This window comes from Indicator indicator, chromosome 17, assembly GCF_027791375.1.
Source record: "Indicator indicator isolate 239-I01 chromosome 17, UM_Iind_1.1, whole genome shotgun sequence".
Classification (NCBI taxonomy): Eukaryota; Metazoa; Chordata; class Aves; order Piciformes; family Indicatoridae; genus Indicator; species Indicator indicator.
In genome coordinates, this window is record NC_072026.1 from 4,177,272 (window position 1) to 4,204,067 (window position 26,796).

At 52.0% G+C, this 26,796-nt stretch overlaps 2 protein-coding genes across 2 annotated transcripts in view; both read right to left on the reverse strand.

The window, feature by feature from the left end:
- Nucleotides 1–1,331: 1,331 nt before the first annotated feature.
- On the reverse strand, nucleotides 1,332–4,623 carry LOC128972728 (transforming growth factor beta activator LRRC32-like). Its single transcript, XM_054388835.1, is given in 3 exon segments — nucleotides 1,332–3,287; nucleotides 4,217–4,519; nucleotides 4,522–4,623. Coding segments are annotated over 3 exon segments (2,361 nt in total).
- Nucleotides 4,624–10,200: 5,577 nt separating this feature from the next.
- The window catches only part of EDA (ectodysplasin A), an 83,296-nt gene continuing 66,700 nt past the window's right edge, over nucleotides 10,201–26,796 (reverse strand). Inside the window, exons 3-8 of the mRNA XM_054388719.1 lie at nucleotides 23,454–23,483; nucleotides 18,990–19,169; nucleotides 17,071–17,105; nucleotides 16,606–16,657; nucleotides 12,689–12,819; nucleotides 10,201–10,662 (exon numbers count right to left, since the gene is read on the reverse strand). Of these exons, the coding sequence (XP_054244694.1) occupies nucleotides 10,411–10,662; nucleotides 12,689–12,819; nucleotides 16,606–16,657; nucleotides 17,071–17,105; nucleotides 18,990–19,169; nucleotides 23,454–23,483 (680 nt within the window). The 3' untranslated portion in view covers nucleotides 10,201–10,410. The remainder of the gene's footprint in view (nucleotides 10,663–12,688; nucleotides 12,820–16,605; nucleotides 16,658–17,070; nucleotides 17,106–18,989; nucleotides 19,170–23,453; nucleotides 23,484–26,796) is intronic.

A 26,796-nucleotide genomic window follows, 5' to 3' on the forward strand; every position in this document is an offset into this window, starting at 1 on the left:
CACTCAGCACCTTCTCCCTAGCTGGGGACCCAGTCCCCCCCAGATCAAACACTGGCTGTGTGTGGGCCAGATGTTCAGAGGGTGTCAGATGCACTGAGGAGCACAGCTCTGCCAGCACTTACCCCTGTGGTGGAGATCAAGCTGCCACTGCTGACTCAGGAGTCCAGGCACGGAGGGTGGGAATGTTCTGCACCCCCCTCCAAGAGCCCCTGGCCCAGCATCAGCCACACACAGCAGGGGACTGGTTTTCTCTCATTCTCACTATCTCAGTGGGTGAGGACAGGGCAGATTTCCTGCATCCACAGCAGTGCCTGGGGTTATTTTGAGCCCTGCCAGCTCCACAGCATCCTTCAGATGACAGCTTGGCAGGAAAAGGCAGAAGAGAGGCCAAGGATTCTCCAAAACCATCCTCCCCACCTCAGCACTGCGATGCACCACAGCCAGAGCTGCCCCCACCAGGTACCCTTCCCTCTCCTTGCAGGGCTGGGGAATAATTCTGGGAGCAGGAGCAAGTATTTAGCTTATCAAACCCACTTAAAATGCAGGAACTGACTGCTGGGAAGCTGTGAAACACTCAGGTGGCACCGATGGAGACAATTCTCCTTCCACAGGTAGCACATGATGGGTTCAGGGGGGGAAAGATCATAGAATCAGTCAGGGTTGGAAGGGACCACAAGGATCATCCAGTTCCAACCCCCCTGCCATGGGCAGGGACACCTCACACTACAGCAGGCTGGCCAGAGCCTCATCCAGCCTGGCTGCAAACACCTCCAGGGATGGGGCCTCAACCACCTCCCTGGACAACCCATTCCAGGCTCTCACCACTCTCATGGGGAAGAACTTCTTCCTCATGTCCAGTCTGAATCTCCCCACTTCCAGCTTTATTCCATTCCCCCTAGTCCTATCACTACCTGATAGCCTAAAAAGTCCCTCCCCAGCTTTCTTGTAGGCCCCCTTCAGATACTGGAAAGCCACAATGAGGTCAAATCAATCAATCAATCAATCAGATCAATCAATTTAAACAGCCCAACCTGGGTTTCTTGTCCTGGGTGGTGAGAAGATAGGAAGGCAGGGCAGAAAACCCACACAGAATGCCTTTCAGAGTGTTTAATTTCTTGCAGGGGCAGAGCAGATGGGGGAACCTTCCATCTTGAGAAGGACAGGTGGCCCGAGGTCCACCAGTGCCCAGCCAAGAGCTCAGCACCCAGCACGCTCCCTTTATGTGGTTTGCAAAGCACGCAGGGTCCTGGAGTGGGGGTCTGAAACACATTAAAAATGATAAATATGGGTAACATGAATTAAGAGTTCTGACTGTTTGCTGCAGGTCCTGCTTACACCTTGGTGATGCTGTCTGCTGGCTTCCCCTCTGCTGGCTCCTCTCTTTTGGGCTGGTGAGGGAAGACCTTGTTGCTCTGGAGTCCTGCACACTCTGGGGACTTCTGCCCTTTCTTCAGGAGCCAGCAAGCCCCGGTGCTGAGAAGCAAAAGGCTGATCAGGACCACGAGCAGGGACAGAGGGCTGGTGCTCCTGGCACTTGGGCAAAGCCACCGAGGGCTGCTGGTTAGCTTGGCTGAGAAGTTGCTGCTCTTGTCCTGGTAGGTGCAGAGGGCTTCGTCCAGGTCCCGCACGGCCACGCTGCTCTCCTGCAGCACGTCCAGCCAGGCCAGTGAGCAGCAGCTGAAGGGGTTTCCAGCAAGGGACATGGTCTTCAGGCTCTGGGACCAGCTCAGCAGTGCTGGCTTCTCCAGCCTCAGCAGGTTGTTATGGTGAATGTCCAGGCTCTCCAGAGGGGAGCAGAGAAGACCTCCGGGCAAAAGGCTCAAATTATTGCCTGAGAGGTCCAAGACTTTGAGCATCTCCAGGCAAGGCAGCTCTGCCTTGCTGTCATCCATCTGGTTACCCCTCAGAGAAAGTCTCTGCAGGGAGAACTCCAAGCCCCTCAGGGCTTCCTTAGGCACAAACAGGTCCTTGTTCTCGGACAGGTCCAAGGAGAGCAGGAAGGTCTGGTTGAAGGCATAGGGCTGCAGCCTGCTGATGTTGTTCCTGCAAAGGCTCAGATGCTTCAAGCGAGGCACATTGTAGAAGGGGGTACAAGTGCCTGGCACCTGAGAGCTCCCTCCTGAAATCTCTCCCTGGTCCCTCCCCAAGCTCTCACAAGGTTGGAGGCTGTTGGAGCTGAGATCAATTGTTTCCAGCTGAGGCAGAGAGTGGAAAAACCAGCGTGGCAGCACACGGAGGGCATTGTCATGGAGGTCCAGCCAGTGCACAGAGAGGGTGGGCAAGTGGTCCTGGGGCTCCGTGCCATTGGTCAGTGACTCCCTGGCTACGTCCTGGAGACAGTTCATAGCCAGGTGGAGGCTGTGTAGAGAGCCCAGGCTGTGGAAGAAGGAAAATGGGAACAGCTCCAGCCGGTTGTTGCTGAGATCCAAGTCAGCTACCTGCATCAGCCCGGCCACGGTGTGCCAGCTGCTGTTGAACCTTGCCATCTCCTCGTAGAGCAGGGCAAACTCCCCTGGATGGCTTGAGCCTGGCAGTAGGGAGGCAATAAGGTTATTGGAGAGGTTTAGGTGTGTGAGCTGATGGGCTTTGGGAAGTGCTGGAAAGGACAGGAGTCTGTTATGGCTCAAGTCAAGCACTCGAAGCAGGTAGGACTCCGCTCCCTCCTCCAAGACGAAGAGCTCCAGAGCGTTGTGGCTGAGATTTAAGACTCGCAGCTGTGTGAGGCTGAAGCTAGAGACACAGTGGAGGGAATTCAAAGCCAAGTTCACCACCTCCAGCTCTTCCAGAGCCTCAAAAGCTCCCTCCTCAATTTCCATGATGTAGTTGTTGCTGAGGTCGAGCTCACGCAGCCGTGGGGTGCTCCGGAAGATCCCTGCTGGCAGTTTGGTCACCTTGTTCCCGGAGAGATCCAGCACCCTCAGCCTGGTGAGGTTGCTGATGTACCAGCCTGCCATGTGGCTCTCCAGGTTGTTCACAGACAGGTCCAGCACCTCTATGTTCCTGAGCAGGTGAAGGGCTCGTCCGTTCGTGACGTAATTGTGGTCCAGGCGGTTCCGTCCCACCAGGAGCCGGCGCAGCTGGGGCAGCTGGGCCAGGGTGGTGGCTGACACAGCTTCCAGCTGGTTGAAGCACATGTCCAGGTGCTCAAGCTGCCCCAGCCCTGGCACGGAGCTGCCTGACAGGTTTTGGATGAAATTGTGGGAGAGCTCAAGGTGTTTCACTCCTTGGCCCAGCTCCTTCGGGAACGCGCGCAGGCCAGCGCCTTTGCATGACAGCTTTGTGGGGCTCTGCAGAGAGACAGAAGATGCCAGCAGCATGAGGCAGGCTACAAACCACAGCTCCAGCAGAGCCAGGTGGAGCCCTTGTGTCCCAGCAACATGGAAATGAGCACTGTTTCTCCCTCCCGAGCCTGGTGTGGCAAGGAGACAGACAAAGGCACTGCTCGGAGACAAGCAGCACGTCCCCAGGGTTAAGGAGGGCTTTCCAAGATACTGCTGAGCTGTTCCTGATGGTGCAAGGAGAAGGTTCAGCCTCTGGCCCCACAGGCTGTCCTCCCACATGTGCCAATAAGCAAGGTGGGTGAAAGAAGCACTGCAAGCACTGAAGATGCATCAGGCTGGTGCGGCAAACCCAGCCTCTGAGGGTACTGGGACAGCCCAGGGACTGGTCCAGAGCATGCCTGTCCTGGGTGGGCAGAGGACAGGCACCATCCTGGTGGGTTCACCTTCCCTTTTCCTTCAAACTGGTTGCCACCACCAGTTTGCAATTGGGAGCCTGGATGTGGAGCACTTCGTTTCTACTGCCCTGCCCATGTTTGTGGCAGGGGGCCAGCTGCTTCCCACCCAGGCTCCCAGCTGCCTTCCTAACATTCACAACCACTGGCTGAACCCCCAAGAGACTCTGCACTCCATCCTCCTTCTTAGCAAGCATCTCAAGCTGACACTCCCATGTCAGGGACTTCTGGAAGGTGCCACCAGCATGGCTCTGACATGGGAGCAGCTGGGTGCCAGGAACCAATTTGCAGGAGACCATCCTGGAGACAGGAGAGCAGAGCTCAAAGCTGGGAAGGTTAAAAAGATGGAGGGTGGAGGGTGGTGAGAGGTGTAGGGAGAAGACAGACCCTGTGCTTCACAGTGGGATGCTCTCAGCCCCACTGGGACCCAGTGATGCTGCTGGGGCCAGCCCAGCCCAGGGGCTCCACAGAAAGCAGTCTTACCTGCTGGCATGGCATGGACCTGGGCCTCAGCTCCTCACTAGACTGGGCTTTGAGGATGAGTGGGAGCAGCCAGAGCAGCAAACACCCTCTTTCAGCCAGCCCGTGTTCAAACAAGAGCATGTTGGGCTGCGGGTTCTGTGCCAGCCCCGTCCTCCTCCTCCAGCTCTCTCTGGCAAGCTGGGCAGGAGCCGGGCTCGGTATAAATAGGTTCCAGGATGGGATGGGGGAAGGAGATAACCCATGTGGGTGTTGGTGGCTACGGAAGTGGGAAAAGAAAGGGCCTAAGACTGCAAAAGGGAAAAAACAGTGCAGAAAGCCAGAAGGAAGGGAAAGAGAAAGGGCAGGATGGGAGGAGGCAGGTGCCCGGCCGGACCCTGCGCCGAAAGGGACTCGGCGCCGGACGGCATCCGCCGCCAACACGGAATGCAGAGGTGCTGCCTGAGAAGCCGGAGGGATTTTGGGGGGTTTCCCTGCGTGGACCTGCTCTTTCTCCAGCTTCCTCTGCTCTGTGCCAGCTCCCCCTGGGCAGCTGGTGCTGAGGATACCAAGCACAGCCAGTGAGGGCTCCCTGGCTATCCCGAGCCAGGGACTGAGCTCCTGGCTGCAGCTGTCGGGGCTAAGCCGGGACTCGCAGCAGCCCTGGGGCCGCGGTGAGCTCCCCGCATGAAGGAAGAGCAAATTTCCCTCCCCACACCACCGCAGCCCAGCCGAGGGGACTCTCCCGTGGCACTTGCCCCTTTTGGGGAACTAACGGCTGCCCAGTGTTCACCACCCGTTCCAGAGGGATGTGCAGAGCTGGCATCCCCCTTCCCCTCCTCCTCTTCTTGCTCCTCAGGAGGCTGTGCTGCTCCTCACTGCCACCTCTTGTGCTCCTGCCAGGCATGGAGGACAACTGCTGTGTCACCTCCTTACCCAGGGCAGGAAGCAGACAGGGACTTTCCTTGCAGCAGCTCCAGGTGGTATCAGGGTGCCCACAGGCATTTCTCCATGTCCCTGTGCCACCTAGAGCTGGCACTCCGTGGGGACATGCTCCCCACATCATGGGACATGCTGCAAAACACAGGCTTTGGGTCTTTTTTGGCTCACTGTAGGCACTTTCCATCTAAAGGAGTAACTCCAGGCTCCTGCATGGCTGCCCAAGGATTTGTCTGCAGAACTGTTGCAGTGCTCTTAGATTTGTCTGGCAGGAAAAAACCCAAACAAGATACTACTGCACAGGTCATACACACACATACACACACACCTACTGCTGGTGCCCCTTGCCCTCCTGCCAGCCAGCATGCTGAGCTTTTTTCACCTCCTGCATGTGGCTCAGCCTTGAGCTAGACCAATGCCACCAGCCAGCTAGGGTGGTGACAGCCAGCTGGGCTCATCCCCAAGGCCAAGGTGTTTTGGGCTGATGCTCCAGCAGCAGCCAGGGCTGGTGGTGAGTGGAGAGCTGGTTTTGGAGGCGTGATGAGGGGAGCACATCTGTGCAGATGTGACAGCCTGCAAGCTCCAGCCAGGGAAACACTGACCTCTGGATGAACCTTCGCCTCCAGCATCCCTCATCTGCCATCAGCAGCTGAAAGCAGAGCCCTGAAAGCAGAGCAGCTGAAAGCAGGGGAGGAGCTGCAGCCAGACGAGTGCTCCAGCCCCTGGCACAGCCCCGGTGCCACCTCTCTTGGGGAACCCCAACCCTCTCCTCCCTGCGGCCTGCATTGCTGGACAGGGCTCTGAGTAGCAGGCACAGCTGATGGAATCAGCTGAAAAGTCCCTGAGTGGGATCAGGGACTTCTGTGGAGAGCCCCTAGGCATTTGCACCCCAGGGCTGTGAACTCCCTTTGAGGGCAGTGAGCTGAATATGGACCAAGAGCTGACCAAAGCACCCTGGAAATACCAAGAGGCTTTTTGTGGACCATGCTGAAGGGGACTGAACCACACAGCACCAACAGGAGCAGATTTGCTCCTGCAAAGGACAGGGCAACCCATGCTTCTTGCTATTCCTGGTCTCCAGGCTGGCTCCCAGCTTTCTGGAGTAGTCTGCGAAAGCAAGATACCCTGAGGTGTTCACATGAGAGGCCTCCAAAGAATGGGAGAAATGAGCATCAGAAGAGAGGCTTGAGAGAAAATGGGATAAAATCACTTAACCAACATCACAGGGGTGAGAGATGCTTGCTCCTAGCCTGGCCTTTAAGGAGGCAGAAGGCCATCTGGTGAGCTAATCATCAAATCTACACTTCTTTCCCAACAAATGCTGTTTCCTGCTCATTCCTCTGACTGCAGAGAGCAGCAGGGACTCAGAAGACAAATGCTGAGCAGAGCTGAGCCCAGCAAGGGGACTTGGTGCCTCTTGCAGCAGCTGCATATCAAACTCTCCCTGAAGGATGCCTCCATCCAGCTTCACCTTTCAGCCAGGTCCCATCGCACGAGCGCAGTCAAAATACATTCCACAGGAACTCCTGGTTTGGCTGGGGAAGGAAGTCCTAGCCAGGACATGGAGCTCAGGAACAAGCTTTATTTGCAAGGAAAACCTTGCCCATTTACATAAACTTCCACCCTGATTTCTAGGCAGTATGGATATTCTCTGTACAGCCAGCGACCTGCAGTGACGAGGTCGAAGCACAGAACACCACCAGTCCATCGCTGTGTGCAGCTCCAGCAGCTCATGGGGAGGGTCAGGGCTCTCTTCCTACAACTCCTCTCCAAGCTTTCCTCCCAGCTTGGGCATGAGGAACATGGGGTAGGTAGGGGCAGGCTTATTTGGATGCAGCCATGAAGTACAGCTGTTGTCCCTTCCCTTTCCCCTCAAAGCCTGTGCCAGGGCAGCCAGGTGGCAGAACAGGAACCAGGGCAGGTGCCACCACCTCACAGCAAGTGGGAAGGCTTCCTGTACTCCACCTTTTATGGGGAAGAAACATGGATGACCCAATTCACTTTGCTCATTACCCTCCCAGCGCAGCTCAGGTGTCCTTTCTTAAGTACCTGATGCTGTTTGTTCAGTGGAAGGGTGATGGGGACAGCAGGTGGCAGAGACACCACAGCTGCTTAGCTGGGTAAGAAAGGTGCTGGAAGGAAGCCAGGGCCAGGCTGTTTAGGGTGAGAGGCCATGACATAAAGCCTTTACTGAAGGGTACCCTGCCCTCAAAAGGGTCCTGAGCACAACTGAACTGACTTCCCTAGAGAGGACCTTGGGAGGGACAATGGTCTCAGGCAATGCATTAAAGACTCATTAGCTGCTCTCTGCCATCTGTGCAGCTGGAGCCCAGCTGGGCACCTTGGTAAGAAGGGAACCAGCAAGCACCACTGGTGAGGAAGGCTGGCACATGGGAAGCCAGTGGTGCCTGGTTTTGTGTCCACCATCTCAGGTACAAAGGTGTTTGTCTATAAATGAGGCACTTCTCAACCAGACTAGGAACTGAGATACAACAAAACTCAAAGATACCAGAAGGGCAAGACTGAAGCACAGCCCTGATCCTGCTGGAGTTTGTTAAAACTACCCACAGGCATCCTCCTCATGCTTCTCTGAGCTACTTCCAGGCCTTTTCAGCTCCAGTTTAGGGGAAGAGGCACCAAAGATGGTGGGACACCATCCAGGGAAGCATCACACAGGAGAAGCTATACCACAGCCTAGACAACCTGCACCATGATACTTCACTAATGGAACTTGTTGATAATAGAGCCAAAGGCTTTCAGCTACGAAGACTCCCCATGGCTGCTACAGGACTGGTGAGCTGCCTGCTCACCCCAGGCATGGACACACTCCTGGGTACCAAGGTATCCTCTGCTCTCCAACTCCGTGTCTCCAACTGAGTTACACCAAGACTCCTGCTTCGGTGGAACACAAGCATCATAAAAAGCCCATTAACACCTTCCACAGCAGAACCTGCTCCCTCCTGCTCTCCTCCCACATCCTGGGCACACACCAGAGAGGGAACTCAGCAGAGATCCTCCTTTTGCCTCCTCCTGCCCGCATCCAGAGTCAGGAGCAAATCCCAGAGCCTGCTGGCGGGGGACAAGGAATGCAAAGGACAAGGAACACACACTCCATCCACAGTGCCCTCCCAAGCCACTGCATTATTTATGTTTGCCCCTGAGTCCTGCTGCTCAGGCTGCATTCTAGAGCCACCCTGTTAATGGTTTGCTTAATGTTCTCACTACACACAGTTGTCCCGATTCATTCTTGTCAGAGGGACACGTCCTCCTTAATCCTGTTGTAAAGGAAATCAACCACAACAGACAAGCTGAGTGCCCCTAAGGCTCTCGTTAGCCCGAGACGTTAAGGCTAGAAAGGAGGAGAACATATTGAAAAAGAAAAGAGCAGGCCGTTTGTCATGCAGTTGTTCTACAAACTGCACGCCTCCTGTGAATAGCTAGGCTGCAGCCAAGGCTGGGTGCCCCCAAGAAACATTCATCTCCCAGGAACTGCAACACTTGGCAAGTGAGATCACTCGCTGCTGAAAGGGAGGGGAAAGAGTGGCAGAGCCAAGAACGCTGCAGCCAGGGTGGACCCTTCTGTGGTCACATCAGTCAGGCTCAGACACGTCCCGTCCCACGTCCCTGCAGGTGGGAGCCACCTCTGTTTGGAGATAGAGGCCATCACCAAGGCCTTGGTTTGGGGTTGGTCCCACTTGCTACAGAGCCTTAAACTTCGCCACCCTCTTTGGGTTTGTTTTTTTTTTTTCTTTTTTTCTGCAAAAGAAATCCAGTTGAAAACCAACCCAACACAACCCAGCACAAGCCAAGGCAGGACACAAAAGAGCAATTAGCGCTTCAGCCTCTTCCTCAGCTTGAGCACATCTTATAGCTTTAGGTCTCCCCAGCTGAGGGGAGGTAATGGGAGAGAGTTGCTCAAGAAGTCAAAAGAAACAATAGTGTCCCAGCTCTTGTATTAGTCACCAGAAATCGAGCTGGGACTAGACTCAGCAGGGCTCAGAGAAAAGAAAAGTGGTGACTTCATGCTGGACCAGACTCTTTAAATACAATTTGGAGTATTTCTTTTTTCTTTCTTTCTTTTTTTTTTGGCTAGAGACTCCATCACCACTTACTACAGAATTTTAGGTAGAAAGTACCAAAGTGCCAAAAGTAAAGGGGGGAGGGGGGGAGAGGGAGGATGAAAACCACATCTAAAAGCAGGACAGTTGCTACTGAAACAGGAAAAAAAAATAATATAATAATTCCTGTTTGAATATTTTATTCTTAAACATGACAAAGTTCTTCAGAGTGTTTCCACAAGTGTCTGCTCCAGGCGGCTCTCGGTGCAGCCTGCAGAAATGTGTTCTGGTTTGCAAAATATTAATTCAACAGACCCCCCAAAAAACCCCAAACAAACAAACAAACAAACCAAAACAAAAAACCCCCAAACAAACAAACAAACAAACAAAAAAACCCAACCCAAACCAAAACCCCAACCCCAGACAAAACCCCTGACAAAACACAGGTCGCTGTAACAGCAGCAGTACGTTAAGGCAGCCCCGGTGAGGGCAAGGTCTACCTCTGGGGTAATGGCAGGAGCTGAAAGGAGCAGAGGCGCTGGAACTGGTGGTCAGCCTTTTCGTGGGGACTGGGGTGACTTCTGCAATGTGGAGGCAGCTTCCTAGCCACTAAGCCTGCTCTACCAAGGACTCCTCCTCTCTTGCAGCCTGCTTCCAAGCTCTAGGTAGAGGCACTCTGCCCTCCTGGCTCGCACTCCTGAGGATGAATGTAAACACCACCGACTCTGTCTTCACCCAACCTCCCTTCGCACTCTGCGGCCCTCCCACTTCCAACTGGCAAGGCAGAAAACCAGAACCTCCCTTCCTTGCATTCGTCAGTGTGCAGAACAGGACAACTTGGACACAGCAGTCTTGTCTTCTCCTGCTGCCGCCTGGGCTGCTCTTGCTAGTGCAACATAAAAGCAGAGACCCACACCGCTCTCCACAAGCCTCATGTGAAGATCACAGAGCAGAGCATCAGTGCAGTAATACTTGAAATACTGAGACAGGGCAGACACCGCCAGCCTGCCCTCTTCACAGCACTGCTCCAGCTAGCCAAGTCTCCATGCAAGTCACAGAAGACAAACTTGTGCTTCCTGCCTTCACATCTAGGAATAAATAGCTTCTGGATCAGTTTTTCTCTTGATGGCCGGATTACAGAACCCCCTGAAATACTGATAGGCTATGCACAGCAGCTCTCGTGCAGTTCCACCTCTCCTCGGGCACGCCGAGTTCGTCCATCTAGGATGCTGGTGCCTCCCCTAGGCGTATGGCCCCGAAGAACGTGGTGTGCTTGCTCATGTTGATGGAGATGTCAGCGTGGACCATCTTCACAGCGATCTTCTGCCTGGCTTTCAGCAGGCACACCCCGGCCGTGTAGCAGGTGTTGAAGTTGGTCTTGCCGGTCTCAATACTTCGAGTGCATTGCAGAAAGGGCTTTTCGTCCACCACCACCTCGTAGCTGGCAAAATCTGTGAAGTTGATGTAGTATACCTGATGTGAAGCAGCGAAAAGAAAGGGGTTAGGGGCTGGGTTTGGGCGTGCGGGACAAGTCCGCGTTCCTTTCAGCAAGTAGGTAAAGGTTCCCTCTGCTAATGATCCCTTCTAGGACACCTAGACTCAGTGGAGGTTGGCTTGCTAGAGGCAGAAGGAGCCCCAAGCCAACCACACACAGGAGGAAGCTCTGTATTCCACCTCACAGCAGCACAAGCAGCCACAAATCCACCTGTCTGAGGCTGAGCTATGGATCCTCATTCAGACCTGGCTTTTCACAGGAGAAACTAGACCTGCACAGGCCTCAGACAACCCTACTGCTACTAAGAGCTTCTCATCCAACAAACAGACAGAAACATTTCAGCTGAAGTCCTCTGTCACTTACCTGGCCAGTCCTGCTTTATGGGTCCCATGAGCCTCCTTTAGTGCTGACATCAAAAACGCCCTAAGGTGTACTGGGAGTTGTCACCTTTGCAATGGGACTTGAGGTGCTTCCAAAGGCATGGCAGGGAAGACACTCTCCCAGCCTCCAAGGCCAGGAAGCAAATGGCCTCGTGGTGTATGCACTGATTTAACTTGTAGATCTAGCATCAGAGCCCCTGTGACTCCACCACTTGCTACTTAACCTTCTCCTACACACTGCTTCTGAAGAACTTCAAGGGTGCATGAGGAAGACCTGCTCAGAGTGAGGTCAGTCCCACAGAGCTGCTTCTTCCTGCTAGAGGAAGACCAGCCATTCTGGTTGCATCTGCTAATTCTCCTGACTCTACACCCTATCCACAGAAGCCACAGGAGCCTGAGTCCCCTTTGTACCTTGATGGACTACAAACAACAAAGGCTTCAAGGGCACAACGAGGTGGCTAGCAATGAGCGTTAAGCACTTGGGAACCAAACCTACTGTGGCCCATGTAGAGTTATTTTTCCTGTCCCCATCCAAACCAAACAGTAACCAGCTGCATGGAAAAGCACCTAACATGACATCCATGACCCATTTTATCTGACTTGGTACAGTCCCAGGAGGGCTGCCAACTGAACAGGTCCAGCTTTCCAGGTCAGGTTGTTTGGGGCTCAGAGCAACCTGCTCTAGTTGAACATTTCCCTGGGCTTGGACTGGGTGAGCTTTAAAGGTCACTTCCAACCCAAAACCTTCTATGATCTATGCTAACCTGAAGCAAGGTGGAAGTTGCTTGGTTGTGGTTATCACACACTTGTCTTGCTGTAATCTGTCCCAGAACCAGGACAAGTTTTCAGTCCATGGGTGGATGGACACCCTGCAGCTCTAGAAGGGCTGGGAGAGCTTTGTAGCTCCCACTCCTCACAGCTCTGAAACTCTGCACAAGAATTCCAAGACACTTGGGAGTGGTGCATTAAGTGAGGGTCCATCTCTTGCACATCATTTGACTGGGGACAGGAAATGATGTTTTGATTACCTGATTACTAACCACTCTACAATAACCAATTACTCTGTTTTGTCCATACAGCCATCATCACTGCCAGCTAAAGCAGCTGCTGAACCAACCCCACTCCACAATGTGTAGCTCTGGAGCTACACAAAGCAGGTGGAGGCAAAAGGGAGTTACCTGGGTTGGAGTCTGTCCAAGCCACACAGGCCAAGACACTTCTGCTTACAAAGAGCGATGTGGCTTCACAACCATCATAGGCTGTCAAGGTTTTGGTCTTACATCTCTGTTAAAGCACAGAGCTTAATATCCTGCTGGGACCCTGGTCCTGCAAGGAGGTTTAGGTGGGCTGGTGATGGCTGCAGAGGCACCATGGAGGATTAACTAAAGGTGGTTGGTGGTGTGTGGGATCTGGTTTGAGTAACTAAGCTCTGGCAGCGAGGAAGGTGTGACCTTGCCCTTGGAAACCCTAAAGTCTTCCTCCTACACACATCTCCTAGAGCAGGAAGCAGTGAAAAGCACGGACAGGTTCTTGGCATTTGGCAGTTGTCTGGAGCCCTCTCGTGGTTCATGCAAGGCTTCCATTGGAACACAAGAATAAGAGTTAGGCCTAGGACCGTACTCACTTCTACCTGACTATAGATGAAGTATGTGCCGTCCACCAGTACCTCCAGCTCCCCACTGCGGGCATGCAGCTTAAACACCTTGGGGTTCATAGTGATGCGAGACCAGTCATTGAGGACTCCACCTGAAAGATCTCAGTATGAGAGAACGGCAGTCACTCAGTACCTGTCAGGATGAGAGCGCAGGAGCACACACACACACAGACACCACAAGGCGCTCGGCTGCCCTCCCAGCCAAGCTCAGAAGTCAAGGAACTTGGCAACAAACCCCCAGAATTAAAGACTCTGCTGAGTTGATTTGGGCTCCTGTCCAGAGCTCTGCCTCTGGTGGGCAGCCATTCCATTCAGTGCACAGCACGACTGATTTTCATCCCTGTTGGTCCTCAGGGAGAGCTTTTCTCCTCGTCCTTCAGGATCAGCTACGCTGCGCTCATCCCCAGCACTGCATACAGGCTGGATGCCTCCTCCTGACACCAAACTGAGTTTGTTATCATGTCTGACTGTTTTACAGGCCTGAAAACACATTCCTAGTATCATCCCCACTCCAGAGCAAAGACAATCAGTGCCAGCACTGGAAGGTATTTGCTGTGTGTCCTTTTTCCCACTATTTCCCTATGTTCAGCCACAGATCCCAAATGACATCACGGCTGTAATTCCAACAGCAGTTCTTCAGGCACCTCCTGAAGAGCAGCTGTTCATGGCCCTTGTAAAAGCTTTGTCACTGGTGACTTCCCTGGCATCCTGGAAGAAACTCTACAGCATAGGTAGGATCAGGATCCAAGTCTCCAGCAAAGATACTCAGCTGACATCATCCAGCCTTGAGATCATAAAATCTCTTCTTTACTTTCCATCTCATTTATTCCCCTCCCAATATTTCTCTGCCCAGTTTCCACACTAAACACAAGGGGAGCTTCAGCAGACTGTGTGCTGAAGACCACACCATCAGATATGTTCTTGAGGACAACAGCAAGGCTAGGTGACAGCAATGACTCCTGTCCTCATGGGAATGGGACTACAAGTGGCCAAACTGCCTGCCCCCAACCCAGAGCTGCTGGGCTGGAAGATGTGGTGCTGAGGGTCATGGTTTAGTTAATGGTTAATGAGTTCATGATTGGACTTGAGGATTTGAAAAAGTCTCTTCCAACCAAAACAATTCTGTGGTTCTGTGTTCTCAGCAGAATGTCCTTGCAGAACCTTCACCCTCACTTTAAGTCTTGGGATCATCCCTAGAAGAAAACCAATCCTTGCAGCAAGGGAGGCACCAGTATCATGGAGAAACTCCTGTGCAGCTACAGGACCACCCCTCTCTTGGGACACCTCTGTGCATGGAGGCCAGCTTAGGGTTACACAATTGATTTTAATTCTGGGATTCCTTGACTTCATCATTCTTGACTTTGTAATCAGCATTATTTTAACAAAAAAACCCAACCCTTGTTCATGACATTTCCTAGGTTTTTAAACCCCAAAACAAAAACAAAGTAAGAAATTGCATCTCATCCCACCACGTTAAAGCCTTCATCAGGGTCCTCAACATCATTAGGGACTTCATAGATCCACCACCCAGCCCTTTGGTGTTGGAGCCAAGGGGATAACTGACAACACGAGGAGACCTCTGTTCTCTGGATGGGTCAATGAGCAAAGGACACACAGCACTGTGAGCCCAGAGCAGAGCCACTCTCTGCAGGTGTCTTGTTTTGGGCACCTCACTACAAGGACACTGAGGGGCTGGAGGATGCCAAAAGAAGGGCAACAAAGCTGGTGAAGGGTCTAGAGCACAAGTCTTGTGAGGAGTGGCTGAGGAAACTGGGGATGTTTAGCCTGGAGAAAAGGAGGCTGAGAGGAGACCTTCTCACTCCCTACAACTCCCTGAAAGGAGGCTGAGGGTTTGCCTTGTCTACCAAGTAACAAGTGACAGGACAAGATAAAGTGTCCTCAAGTTGTGCCAGAGGAGGCTGAGGTTGAAGATAAGGAACAATTTTGCCCCCAGGTGTTGTCAAGGCCTGGCCCAGGCTGCCCAGGGCAGTGGTGGAGTCCCCATCCCTGCAGAGGTTTCAAAGCTGTGTAGATGTGGTGCTGAGGGACATGGCTTAGTGGTGACCTGGCAGTGCTGGGCAAGCAGTTGGTGATCTTAAAGGTCTTTTCCAACCAAAATGATTCTGTGGTTCTTTTCCTCCTGGCCTCCATGTACTCTGCAGCTCCCTGCCCCAGCTGCAGACTGGCCCAGGCTGTGTTCTGCTGGCTGTCATCTGGACAGCATTAATGGCTCATGAGGCTGGCTTGTTCCTCAGCAGTAGGGAAGGGCACTCAGGGCAGCTCCCACTCTGGGAGAGCAGCCTGCACACTACGAACATCAGGGCCTCCTGTTAATGAAGAGATAATTACTCCTTAGCCCTGTCCCTCCTGCACCAATCAGTGGAAGCTGCAACCCTCCAGGTCTGAGTTGAAGGCACCTGCACTGCTCTCCCCCAGGAGCTGCATGTGGGGACTTAGGCAGGGGAGAAGCCAGCCAGCTCTTCTCCAGCACTGCCAGACACCAGGAGCAGGCAGGCAGCAGATAATGAATGAGCCCCAGCTGCTGGCAAGATGAGAACTTGAGCAGAAATTGGATTGGGATCCAGGGAGGAAGGAGGAGAGCAAAGAGCTGCCTGTGGATGTGAAACATCTCAGCAGGACTTGAGCTTCAAGGCTTAAAGGCTGTAATAGAATACCAGCGTGGTGGGGATTGGAAGGGGCCTCTGGACATCGTCCAGCCCACAGCAGCCTGCCCAGGATCACAATGTCCAGGCAGGTTTGGAATCTCTCTAGAGAAGGAGACTCCACAACCTCTCTGGGCAGCCTGCTTCAGGACACCCTCACAGGAAAGTAACACTTCCTCATGTTCAGATGGAACCTCCTGGCTTCCAGTTTGTGCCTGTTGCCCCTTGTCCTGTCACTGGACACCACTGGAAAGAGTCTGACCCCTTCCTCTTGCCCCCTGACCTTTGGCTATTGATCAGCATTGAGCAGATCCCCTCTCAGTCTGCTCTTCTCCAGGCTAAACAGCCCCAGGGCTCTCAGCCTTTCCTCATCACAGAGATGCTCCAGACCCCTCAGCATCTCTGTAGCCTCCTCTGGACTCTCTCCAGTAGTTCTCTGTCTCTCTTGAGCTGTTGGGGGGGGATGAGATGCACAAAGGATCCCAGAGGCTGCAGGTGTGTGTGGCTACAGCGTAACACAGGAGGACCTGGTGGCTTTGCACCTCTGTGTCCTCACACTACAGCTGTGCCTTCCCCTGCCATAAATTACTGGGAAAACTGAGGAAAAACAAAGGGTAATGGGGCTGATACAGGAAAAGGATACACAGAGGGCTTAAAATACAAGAGAGTGAGAAAGAAGGCTGAACATTGAGGGGCTGGGGAAAACTGATGCTACAAGAGCAGGGTGGAGGAGGTACAACATCAATCTGGAGGCCAAGGAGAGGGGAGATTCAGTGGGGCAGTTACTGGGAGTTAGAGGACAGAGAACAGCTGGGAGATAAAGAGAAGAGTGGGGGAAACAGGGATGGAGACTCAGCAGAAGGGTTTAGGCAGGGGAATTTGACTAAGTAAGTTTTGGTGCTGTGGGTGGTGAGACACTGGCCCAGGTTACTCAGAGAGGTGGCAGATGCCCCATCTCAGGAACTATTCAAGATCAGGTTGGACAGGGCTCTGAGCAACCTGATCTAGTTGAAGATGTCCCTGCTGACTGCAGAAGAGTTAGACTAGATGAGATTTGGAGGTCCCTTCCAACCCAAACCATTCTGTGATTGTGTCTGATGGGGAGACTAAGAGCAGGGACAATCAGGGATCTTGGACCCTAACAGGATGAACTTGGACTCAGCTCTGAGCCCAAGAGTGCAGAATGAGCCCTTTCCAAAACTGCCAACATAATGAGATCCTTACCATTCTTGACTTGGATTGCTGAGCCTTGGCCTTGGAGGTGGACCACAGCTGGCTGCAAATGAGATCACAGGGATTTAAAGTTAATGAGAGACTCTGTGGCACTCTGCAGCCACTCAACACACCTCCACGGCACTGGTGACCAGCAGAGGAGCAGGAGAGGGCCCTGAGATCATTCATGCTTTTCATAAAGGAAACAAGAGGATCAGAGCAGCTGCCAACAGAGTGTTTAAGTACTGGAGAAGAGGTGAGGAGCCCAAGATGGATTAACAAGGCCTTCCTTAGAGCAACACAAAGGGTGAGCTCAGGCTGTCACCCCTCCTAGCTCTGATTTAACACAAGGGTTTTGCAGAGCTGCACCATGGAGCACAAGGTGAGCTAAGAGAGCTGCTCATGATTGCCAAAATCCAACCCAAATTGGGGTTTTCCCCTTGGAAAGAAGATCACCTTGAAAGAAGATCAACCAACCTGGATGTCTCTGGAGCCAGCCTTGTCTGTGGCACCTGCAAAATGCAATTTCACATCGTTGAAGCAGCAGCTTGAAAGAGCTGCAGTAAACTCTAAATTAAACTTCTTTCACCTCCCCCCCCCCCCCCAAATAATCAATAAACTCACATATTTTTAAGGAGGAGAACAGTGCCAGTGGTACGAGTGCAGCTTCATGTTACAGAGTCAACAAGAAAAAAGAATCATCCCTAATTTTTCCCAGTTTCTTCCTCTTTTTCTGTCTAACACCATCGACATTCCCCAATCTTAGTCAACCGTGTTCCACGAGAAGGACAAATTGCACAACATCCCTGAGCAGTGGGGGCAAAAAAACAAGCAAAAAAAAAAAAAAAAAGCCTCTTGGCTGCCAAGAGGACAAGTTTCACTGCACAGTAACTCTTGAGCTACCTGCTGAAATCTCTTTGCTCTGAGAGCCAAATTAAATTGTTAGAGAGGAGATGCTTGTGGGCAGCACTTGGGAGTGCTAAGGACCTCGTGCTGCTCCTGGCCTCTGCTTTGGCAATTTTTTGAGAAACTGAGGAAGTCAACCACGTTTTCTTCTGAGCTGTAGGGTGAGAGCCCTGATTTCTCTGCAGATACATCTTTTGATACTAGATTTACTCATTGTCAAGACTACTTTAAAGCATTTCAAATATTGCTTTCCTTTAAAGAAAGCAAAATCAGGTAACTCTACAGTTGGGCTCTCAGATTAAATAAACATCATTTTCTCACAGAAGCCCAGCATGGTGTGGGGTTTGGAAGGGACTTCTGGAGATCACCTAGTCCAACCCCCCTGCTAAAGCACAACCCCCCACAGCAGCTTGCCCAGATCATGCCCAAGCATATCTCCTCCTTCTCCTTCCAGCCTGCTCCAGCACCCTCACAGGAAAGAAGTTTTTTCCTCATGTTCAGAACAAACTGCTCCCAGTTTGTGCCTGTTGCCCCTTTTTCTGTTGCTGGGCACCACTGAAAAGAGTCTGGCTCCATCCTCTTGCCCCCCACCCTTCAGCTATTGATCAGCATTGATCAGATCCCCTTCTCAGGCTGCTCATCTGCAGGCTAAACAGCCCCAGGGCTCTCAGCCTTTCCTCCTCACAGAGATGCTCCAGGCCCCTCAGCATCTCTGTAGCCTCTGTTGGACTCTCTCCAGTAGTTCCCTGTCTCTCTTGGACTGGGGAGCCCAGGTCTGGAGCCAATACTCCATATATACATAAAAAAACAATATTAATGTGAACTTTCACTGCTCTGCCTGTGAAAGAGTTGTTAAATTCAGAGACTTTAACAAAATAATTGGCACATGGAGAAGCAAGACAGTGCAGAAACGAGGGAAAATGAAACCAAGAACTGCAGGAGAAACTCCTAGGTCCAACTGGTTGGTACTGGAGGGGAGATGCCTGGGTTCATGTGGCTCCTGGGCACACTCAGGGGCTGTGCCAGGCACAAGCTTTCCCTGTGCTGATGCCAGGCTTTGCATCAGCTTAAAAGGAACTGACACAAAGACCAAGTCACCAGTGGGAAGAAACATCTTGCACCCAGTTTGCACCCACAGCCATCAGTCACTGGCTGACTTCAGTGGGATGGCTAAAAGCAACTGAGGCTCTGCAGGTCTTGCCTGCTCCTTCTCTGCATCCTCTTCCCCAGATCACTCCCAAGCCACAGCTGCTGGGCTCCCAAAGGGCTGCAGAGATTCTGCTGCTCCTCTCTTCTCCACCAAGGGTGCCAGGATGAGCCCAGGAGCACCCAAGCCCTCTGCAAGGATGCTGCACCATCACATTTGGACCCTTCCTTGCCCTCAGATGGAAAAAACCTGGAGCTTATTTCTTGATTTGTGACTCTGTGGCATCTCCTGCATCCTTATGATGTGCAAAGGTTCTCAGTAGAGAAAGGAACAAATCAGTTACCTGAGGGGCCCTGCAGCCCAGGTGGTCCCTGAGGGCCCGGTGGGCCAGGGGGGCCGGGTGGCCCCATGACAGTTGTGCCAGGAATCCCCGGGATGCCAGGAATGCCAGGGGGACCCTGGGGCCCAGGAGGACCTGGTGGCCCTTGGGGACCATTGGGCCCTGGAGGACCAGCCTTCTTCCCTGCAAAACAGAAGGTCAAAGGTTAGCTTCTCCACGCTCTGTGGCTATGAGATGGATTTTTACCTACAGGAAAGCTCTAGGAACAAGGGAAGCAGAAGAGTTGGGACAGTTCAGCGCAGGCTGGAGGGCAGGAACAAGGAGCAGCACCCAAATGAGGTGAGGGTCTCCCAGCTCTGCATCATGAGGACAGTGCTGCCAGCAGGGCAGAAGCAGATCACCACCGTGCAGGCTCCTTCCAGCCTTAAGTAAATACATTTCAATGGGGCACATGCACTCTGCCAGGCCTCCTAAGGCAGGGAGGCTCAGATGGTCTCTGCCTCAGAGCTCTGGCCTGGCACCTCTGCTCTTGGCACAGGGCTGGGAGCTCCTGCAACCCTCAAAGGCAGAATGCCTGAGAGCTGGTAGCACCTCATGGCAATGTTAGAATGCTTCCACTGACCTGAAGCATTACAAGTCCAGGTGCCTCACTCTGCAGCTGCCCCATTTGCTGTTTGATTGGGGTTTGAGTGGCGAACAGGCAGAGCCCTTTCTACCTGCTGCATACAGTCCCCAAGGCTGCATCTCCTGGCTGAAGGACTGAGGTGCCTCCAGAGGGCAGTTCAGAGCTGAACTTCAGCTCCTTCCCACCAGCTCCTGAGCGCCCAGGGCCACACAGGAGGCATCTATAGCTCTGTGGTGAGATAAGGATGCACTTCACATGCACAAAGAAACAGTACAGCACCTCACAAGACCTCAGTGTGCATGTGGGGATTTGGATGGAGGGGCAAGGTAAGGACTAAGCCAACCAGGAGGATGAAGGCACTGAAGAACTGCCACCATCCTCAAACACACTTCCCCACAGCGTGAGGAACAGCACAACCAGGTGAGGAAACCCATACCAGGCACCCACACAGCAGACTGAAGCCAGATCTGCAGGGCAAGCCTGACCTGTGCTCTCCTGATTTTCCAGACCCCTGACAGAAATCGAGTTCTTTGGAGGGAGTTTTGAAAATGCAGCTTTGGAACCACTTTTATGCCAAAGGGCTCTATTGACACAACCAAATTGCTTCAATTGCTGAAGCAACACCCTCTGTAGGACAGAATTAAATGCTTTCCTAGATGACAGCAGCAGTTAGGATGTGAAATAATGGGCACTGGGATGGTTTATGAGGGTATTTATATACTTGTTTCTCTGCTAAATATCCATCTCGGTCATGGAACAAAACTACAAGAGAAACAAACAAACAAAAAAAATCCATTCATTTCAGTTAGCACAGAAGTGGAAATCTCCACTTGGCCCCTGGCATGTGGAAACCAGCGCAGGACAATAGTGTCCTTTAGTCTCCATATGCAGAGAACAAAGTTAAAGCAGGGATGGGTGATTAAAGTAATACAGGGATGCCACAAAAGCAGGACACAGCTCAAGGGGAGGAATAATTCACAGCAGCAGCATTTCTGCCCAGATGAGCAGCTAAGCCTTCAGAGCTGGCAGCAAGCCAGCCTGCCTCTAATCCCGCAGTTCTCCTCCTCAGGATAGGGAGATGCTTTGGAAGCTATCACCTTGCACCAAGCCCCTCACCTATTTCCCCTACAGCACACTGACTGAATTCCTCTCATTCCCACCCGTCCCGACCCACGGAAGGATCACACGCAGCACGTCAGGAATCTGGCTGCTGTCACTCCCTGCTCTCCTTCCCAAGAGGGACACCCACTCCAGCTGGTTTAACTCATCTGCCCCAGAAATCTGTCTGCTACCAAATGAGCTGCTGCTGCTGCTGCTGCTGCTGCTGCTGCTGCTGCTTCAGCAGGGAAACTGCTGCACAGAATTCCAGAGCCACACAGGGACACTTCTTTCCTCTGCCTTATTCCTTCAAGTAGTTGCAGCTATGTCTCTGCATGGATGGGACCTCCTTTAATAAAGGCACAAGGCAACCCCCAGATGTTCAGTGAGCATGAACATCTTGATTCACCTTCTAACCAAGGGGACTGCAGCACAAGCAGCTGCACAGGGAGGGTCTCCAGCACCCACGTCTCACTGTGCCACATCTCCAGCTGCATCCACACACACCAGGCAGGCTCCAGAGCTCAAAGCAGATAGAACCAGCAACTCCTCACAGACAGGTGGGGGTTGGAAGGGACATCTGGAGATCATCCTGCTAAAGCAGGGTCACCCACAGCAGCTTGCCCAGGATCACAATGTCCAGGCAGGTTTCAAATCTCCAGAGAAGGAGACTCCACAACCTTTCTGGGCAGCCTGCTTCAGGGTTCTGGCACCCTCACAGGAAAGACTTTTTTTTCCTCATGTCCAGATAGACCTTCCTGTGTTCCATTTTGTGCCCACTCCCTTTGCCCTGTTGCTGGGCACCACTGACAAGAGTCTGGCCCCATCCTCTTGCCCCCCAACCTTTTAGCTATTGATCAGATCCCCTCTCAGGCTGCTCTCCTCCAGGCTAAACAGCCCCAGAGCTCTCAGCCTTTTTTCATTAGAGAGATGCTCCAGTCTCCCTCAATCATCATTCACCAGACAATAAGCTCTAAAAAACCAGAAAAATTCAATGTGACACTACCATAAAATTAACCTATTTTATACAGCTGTATGTAATACAGCTCTGTGAGGTCCCCCTGCTACTGCACAACTGCTGCCACCACCACAGCCCTCATTTGGTATTAGTTGGGCTGATTTAACATGGGGGTTAGGGTTCCAGAGCTTTGCTGGGACAAGCTGCTCCCACAGAAAATTGTATGCTGCTTCTAAGGGCAAACATAAACTAAAGGAGGATTCAGAGCAATTTGATGTGCCAGGAAAGTAGCAAAGGGCTTGGCTGCTCTGCCTGCTGCAGGTTGTGAATGGTGGGCTGGAGCCCACCAGGTCTCAAGGGACACAGCAAAGTGCTGCACAGCTGATTATTTTTGCTTGCTACACATTAGGTGCCACAGGTAGTAAGCAGAGAGCTGACACTGCACCAGTCAGTGCTTTGCTGCACTGGCCTGGCCACCAGCTGCATGTTGATGCCTCAAGCACGTCAGTATGTTGAGCTCCTCAGGCTTCAGAGGCAGCATCACCCTGAGCTGACCACAGCTTCTGCACCTCCCATGACCTACAACCCTCTGGGAGCCTGCACTGCAGCTTTGAAAGCCTGCACAGAAAGGTTTTGATGGTTACAGGTAGAAAAAGTATAGAATTATGAAATGGGTTGGGTGGTTTTAGTGTGGAACCATCACCCCTTGTCCTGTCACAATAGGCCCTGCTAAAAAGTCTGTCCCCAGCTTCCTTATCAGCTCCTGTAAGTATGGAAAGGCCACCAGAAGGTCTCCCTGAAGCCTCTTCTCCAGGATGAACAACCCCAACTCTCTCAGCCTGGCCTCATAGCAGAGGGCTTCCAGCCCTTGGATCATTTCTGTGGCCTCCTCTGGCCCCACTCTGGACCTCTCCTGTGCTGAGGACCCCTGAGCTGGACCCAGCACAGCACATGAGGTCTCAGCAGAGTGGAGCAGATGGGCAGAATCCCCCCCTCGACCTGATGCCCACACTGCTGGGGATCAGCCCAGGAGATGGTTGGCTTTTGGGCTGTGACAGGGTGGTATGACCCTTTGACTTGCTCAAGTTCCAGCTAGCAACGAAGTGTCTCACTGTAAGTGATCTCCAGGAGTCCTAAACACACCTCAGACACCCCACGGAAGCCTAGGGCTGCCTGCTGAACAGCTCAAGTCACAGCAGCCCATCTCTAACTCACTGATTAAGAAAAACCCAACCAACCAATTAGCCTTTGGCAAGTAGCTTGAGGAACATCAGCAAGTCAGCCCAAATCCCTGTGGGCTGCCCAGCACTCAGACTGGCCACACAAAGTCACACTTCTGAGCTTAACACATAGCAGAAGTGAGACGCAGAGCAGTATCTGCGTTGCTTTTGGTGAGCCTGAAGGACCTGACAAGCAGCAAGAACCTCCTGAGAGCTGCTACATGACACAGCTCCACTCAGGCATTTCCTATGGAGCACCTTCAGAAGTACTTCTAGAGAAGGTAATTCACTTCCTTTAGCTTTTCAGGAAGGCTTTAAGGAGTGCCCATGGGTCATCGAATCACAGAATTGTTAGGGTTGGAAGGGACCTCAAGGATCATCTAGTTCCAAGCCCCCTGCCATGGCAATGTGGCAGTTCATGGTCCTTGTTGTGGGACCAGGCACCACATCAGTCCCTGCTCTTCCAGGAGAGGAAACCTGCCATTGGTTTCTCCTTCCTGCTGGCTAAAGAGAACTCAGAGCCAGGCACCACAGGCACAGAAAGCTACCTTAAAAGTCAGACTTACCCTTCTTCTTGTTTTTCACTGAGCTTGGACCTGTAAAGAAAAGACAGAAAAGCAGTGAAATGTGGTGGTCACCTTAGAAAGTCCTCACTGCCCCCAACAGCCACTGACCCAGAGGGTACCACTCCAGAGCTGGAACAAAACTGGCAACAAAATTGATAAATCAAAGCTGTGGAGTCTTCTGTTCCACACAAACAGCTACTGTGAAGATGTAAAAGACTTCACAAGGACCCAGCCCTGCTTTCCCCTCTCTCAAACAAGCAACCCATAGCTGGTGCAACGTGAGTGAGTCAGTCTTGGTGGGCTCTCCAGGAGGGCATCTCTCCTTATTGCAAAGATGAGTTAGACCTGGCTTGTGGCCAGCAGTAAAGCTCACCTCAGACATACTCTTCAACCCTGAGCCCAGCTTTACTCTCAGGCATCAGCTTAGCTGAGCTCTGCTGAACACTGCCCAGAGCTTTGCCTAAACAACCATTAACCCATGTCCCCATCAGACCTTCAGCCAGGAGCCAGCCTGAGATTCAGTGCAACCACTTCAAAACACAATCCTGACAGGGCAGATTGGTTTTCCAGTGGACAGATGGAGGCCTCTGTGTTCTGCCCAGCCACACATGGATTTTCTCCCGCAGCTTCACATTGCCAAGCTTTACACTGGGGAGAACAGGTTAGAAGTTAGAGTGACTCTGCTCGGAGCTGAGAGCAGTGACCTCAGCCTGAGGGAGCTGGGGTTGTTCAGCCTAGAGAAGAGAAGGCTCCAGGGAGACCTAACAGCAGCCTGCCAGTACCTGAAGGGGCTACAAGAAGGGACTGCAGAGAGACTGTTTGCAAAGGCCTTGCAGGGATAGGATGAGGGAAAATGGTTTGAAATTAGAGGAGAGGAGATTTAGATTGGATGTCAGGAACAAGTTCTGCACCAGGAGGGTGGTGGAACAGGGTGCTCAGGGAGGTAGTTGAGGCCCCATCTCTGGAGCTATTCAAGGTGAGGCTTGAGAAGGCTCTGAGCATCCTGCTCTAGTGAAGGATGTCCCTGCTGAGTGCAGGGGGGCTGGACTGGATGAGCTTCAGAGGTCCTTTCAACCCAGACCATTCTGTGATTCTGTTTATAAGCCAAGTTGGTTGAAAATAATAACAAAACACTAAACCAAAACAAAAGCAAAGGCTGAGCCTGAACTGATTTATTTAAACAATGGGGCTGGGAGCCTCCCCAGCAAGAAATGGAAATATTTACAGCAAAGCTGAGAAACTGCATGACCTCCTGAGCAGAAGCTGAAGTGTCAAACACTTTCCACTGCTTCCTCAGAGATTAATCACGGATGGGAACAAGCTGCAAAAATCCCCAAACAGTCCTTTGCTCTTCATCAGTGAGATCCCTCTAAAACCTGGGTTTAAACACATATCAGAGACTAAAATCACCTTTAAAGTGAGACACTCTTGTAATGAGCAGAAGGTAATGAGGCTGCTTTGAGTCTGCAGTGGTAGAGAAAGACAAATGACCAATTAGGACAGCGGTGCCATGTTCCCATGGCTAATGAGAGGAAAGATGAGAGAAGGACCACAGAAATCCTCAGCAACCTCACAGGAGCCTTTTCAACAGCAATATTAATTTGGCTCCATCATGCTGTTGGGCCATGGGAAAATGATGTTGTTGCCTCATTTATTATTTCTGCTAATTCACTCTTTTTGCACCAATCCATATATTCACACTATTAAAGCATGCAGATAGCACAGGATGTAGGTTGGTACCAATGCCAGTCTCACTATCTCACTACAGAGCAACACCAAAGCCACTCACCAGATCCTCTCCTCTCTGCTCCACTCTGCAGAGACCCCACCTGCAGTGCTGGGTCCAGCACAGATAGGGACCTGTTGGAGCAGGGCCAGAGGAGACCACAGAAATGAAGTGAGGGCTGGAACCCCTCTGCTGTGAGGACAGATGACAGAGCTGGGGTTGTCCAGCTTGGAGAAGGGAAGGCTCTAGGGAGATCTTCTTGTGGCCTTTCAGTACTTAAAGGGGTCTGCAGGGAAGATAGGGAGGGACTCTTCATCAGGGATTGCAGTGACAGGACAAGGGCTAACAGTTTCAAATTGAAAGAGAAGAGATTTAGATGAGAAGTAAAGAAGAAGTTCTTCACTGTGAGGATGATGGGACACTGTCCCAGGTTGCCCAGAGAGCTGGTAGGTGCCCTATCCATGGCAAGATTCTAGGGCAGGTTGTTCAGGGCTCTGAGCCACCTCCTCTAGTTGAAGATGTCCCTGCTGCCTGCAGGCAGCTTGGACTAGATAACCTTTACAGGTCCCTTCCAACCCAAACCACTCCATGGCTTTGTGGGTGGAGGGGCACTGTGCCCCTTGTTCTCTCCACATATAGAAAGACTCCCTGTAGATGAGAGCCTTTGGTTCTACACCCACCATGATGCCTGGTGCTTCCCTCAGCAGAGAAGGCTCAGCTTTCAGAAGGGTTGGATTTAAATGATCTTGAAGGTCCCTTTCAACCCAAATCACTCTATGATTTTCCTCCTTCCTGGGGGCTGGATGAGGCCTCCAGCAGCTGAGTCTAGTTGAGAGGCATCCCTGACCATGGTGGGGAGGCTGGAGTAGGCAATCTCTTAGGAGCAGATGATCTCTAAGGAGTAGATGACCTCTAAGGTCCCTTCCAACCTAAGCCATTCTATGACTCTACGATTCCAAACCCTTTCACATTTGTCAAGCTCAGGCTCCTCTTTGTGCATTTTCAGAGCTCCTGCAATGCAAAACAACTACAACTACCTGAAAGGACGTTGTGGAGAGGTTGGTGCTGGTCTCTTCTCCCAGGTAATTAGTGATAGAACAAGAAGGAATGGCCTCAAGCTAGGACTGGGAAGGTTTAGACTGGACAGCAGGAAAAAATTTTTCTCAGAGTGGTCAGGCATTGGAATGTGCTGCCCAGGGAGGTGGTGGAGTCACCAACCCTGGATGTGCTTAAAGGTGGTTTGGATGTGGTGCTTGGGGCTATGGTTTAGGGGTGACCCTTGTAGAGTTATCAGTTGGACTTGGTGATCCTGAGGGTCTGTTGCAACCCGAACGTTTCTGAACGAGAGCTGATCTCCAACCAGCACCAGAACAATGAAGAACAATTCCAGTGGAGGGAAAAACAAAACAAAAGAGAACAAAACAAAACAAAAAAAAAAAAAACACACCAAAACCCCCACAAAAATTGTTTGAGGGCCATAATTTTGATAATAATAATAATAATAATAATAACAGCAATAATCATAGAATCAGTCAGGGTTGGAAGGGACCACAAGGATCATCTAGTTCCAACCCCCCTGCTATGGGCAGGGACACCTCACACTAGAGAATAATGATA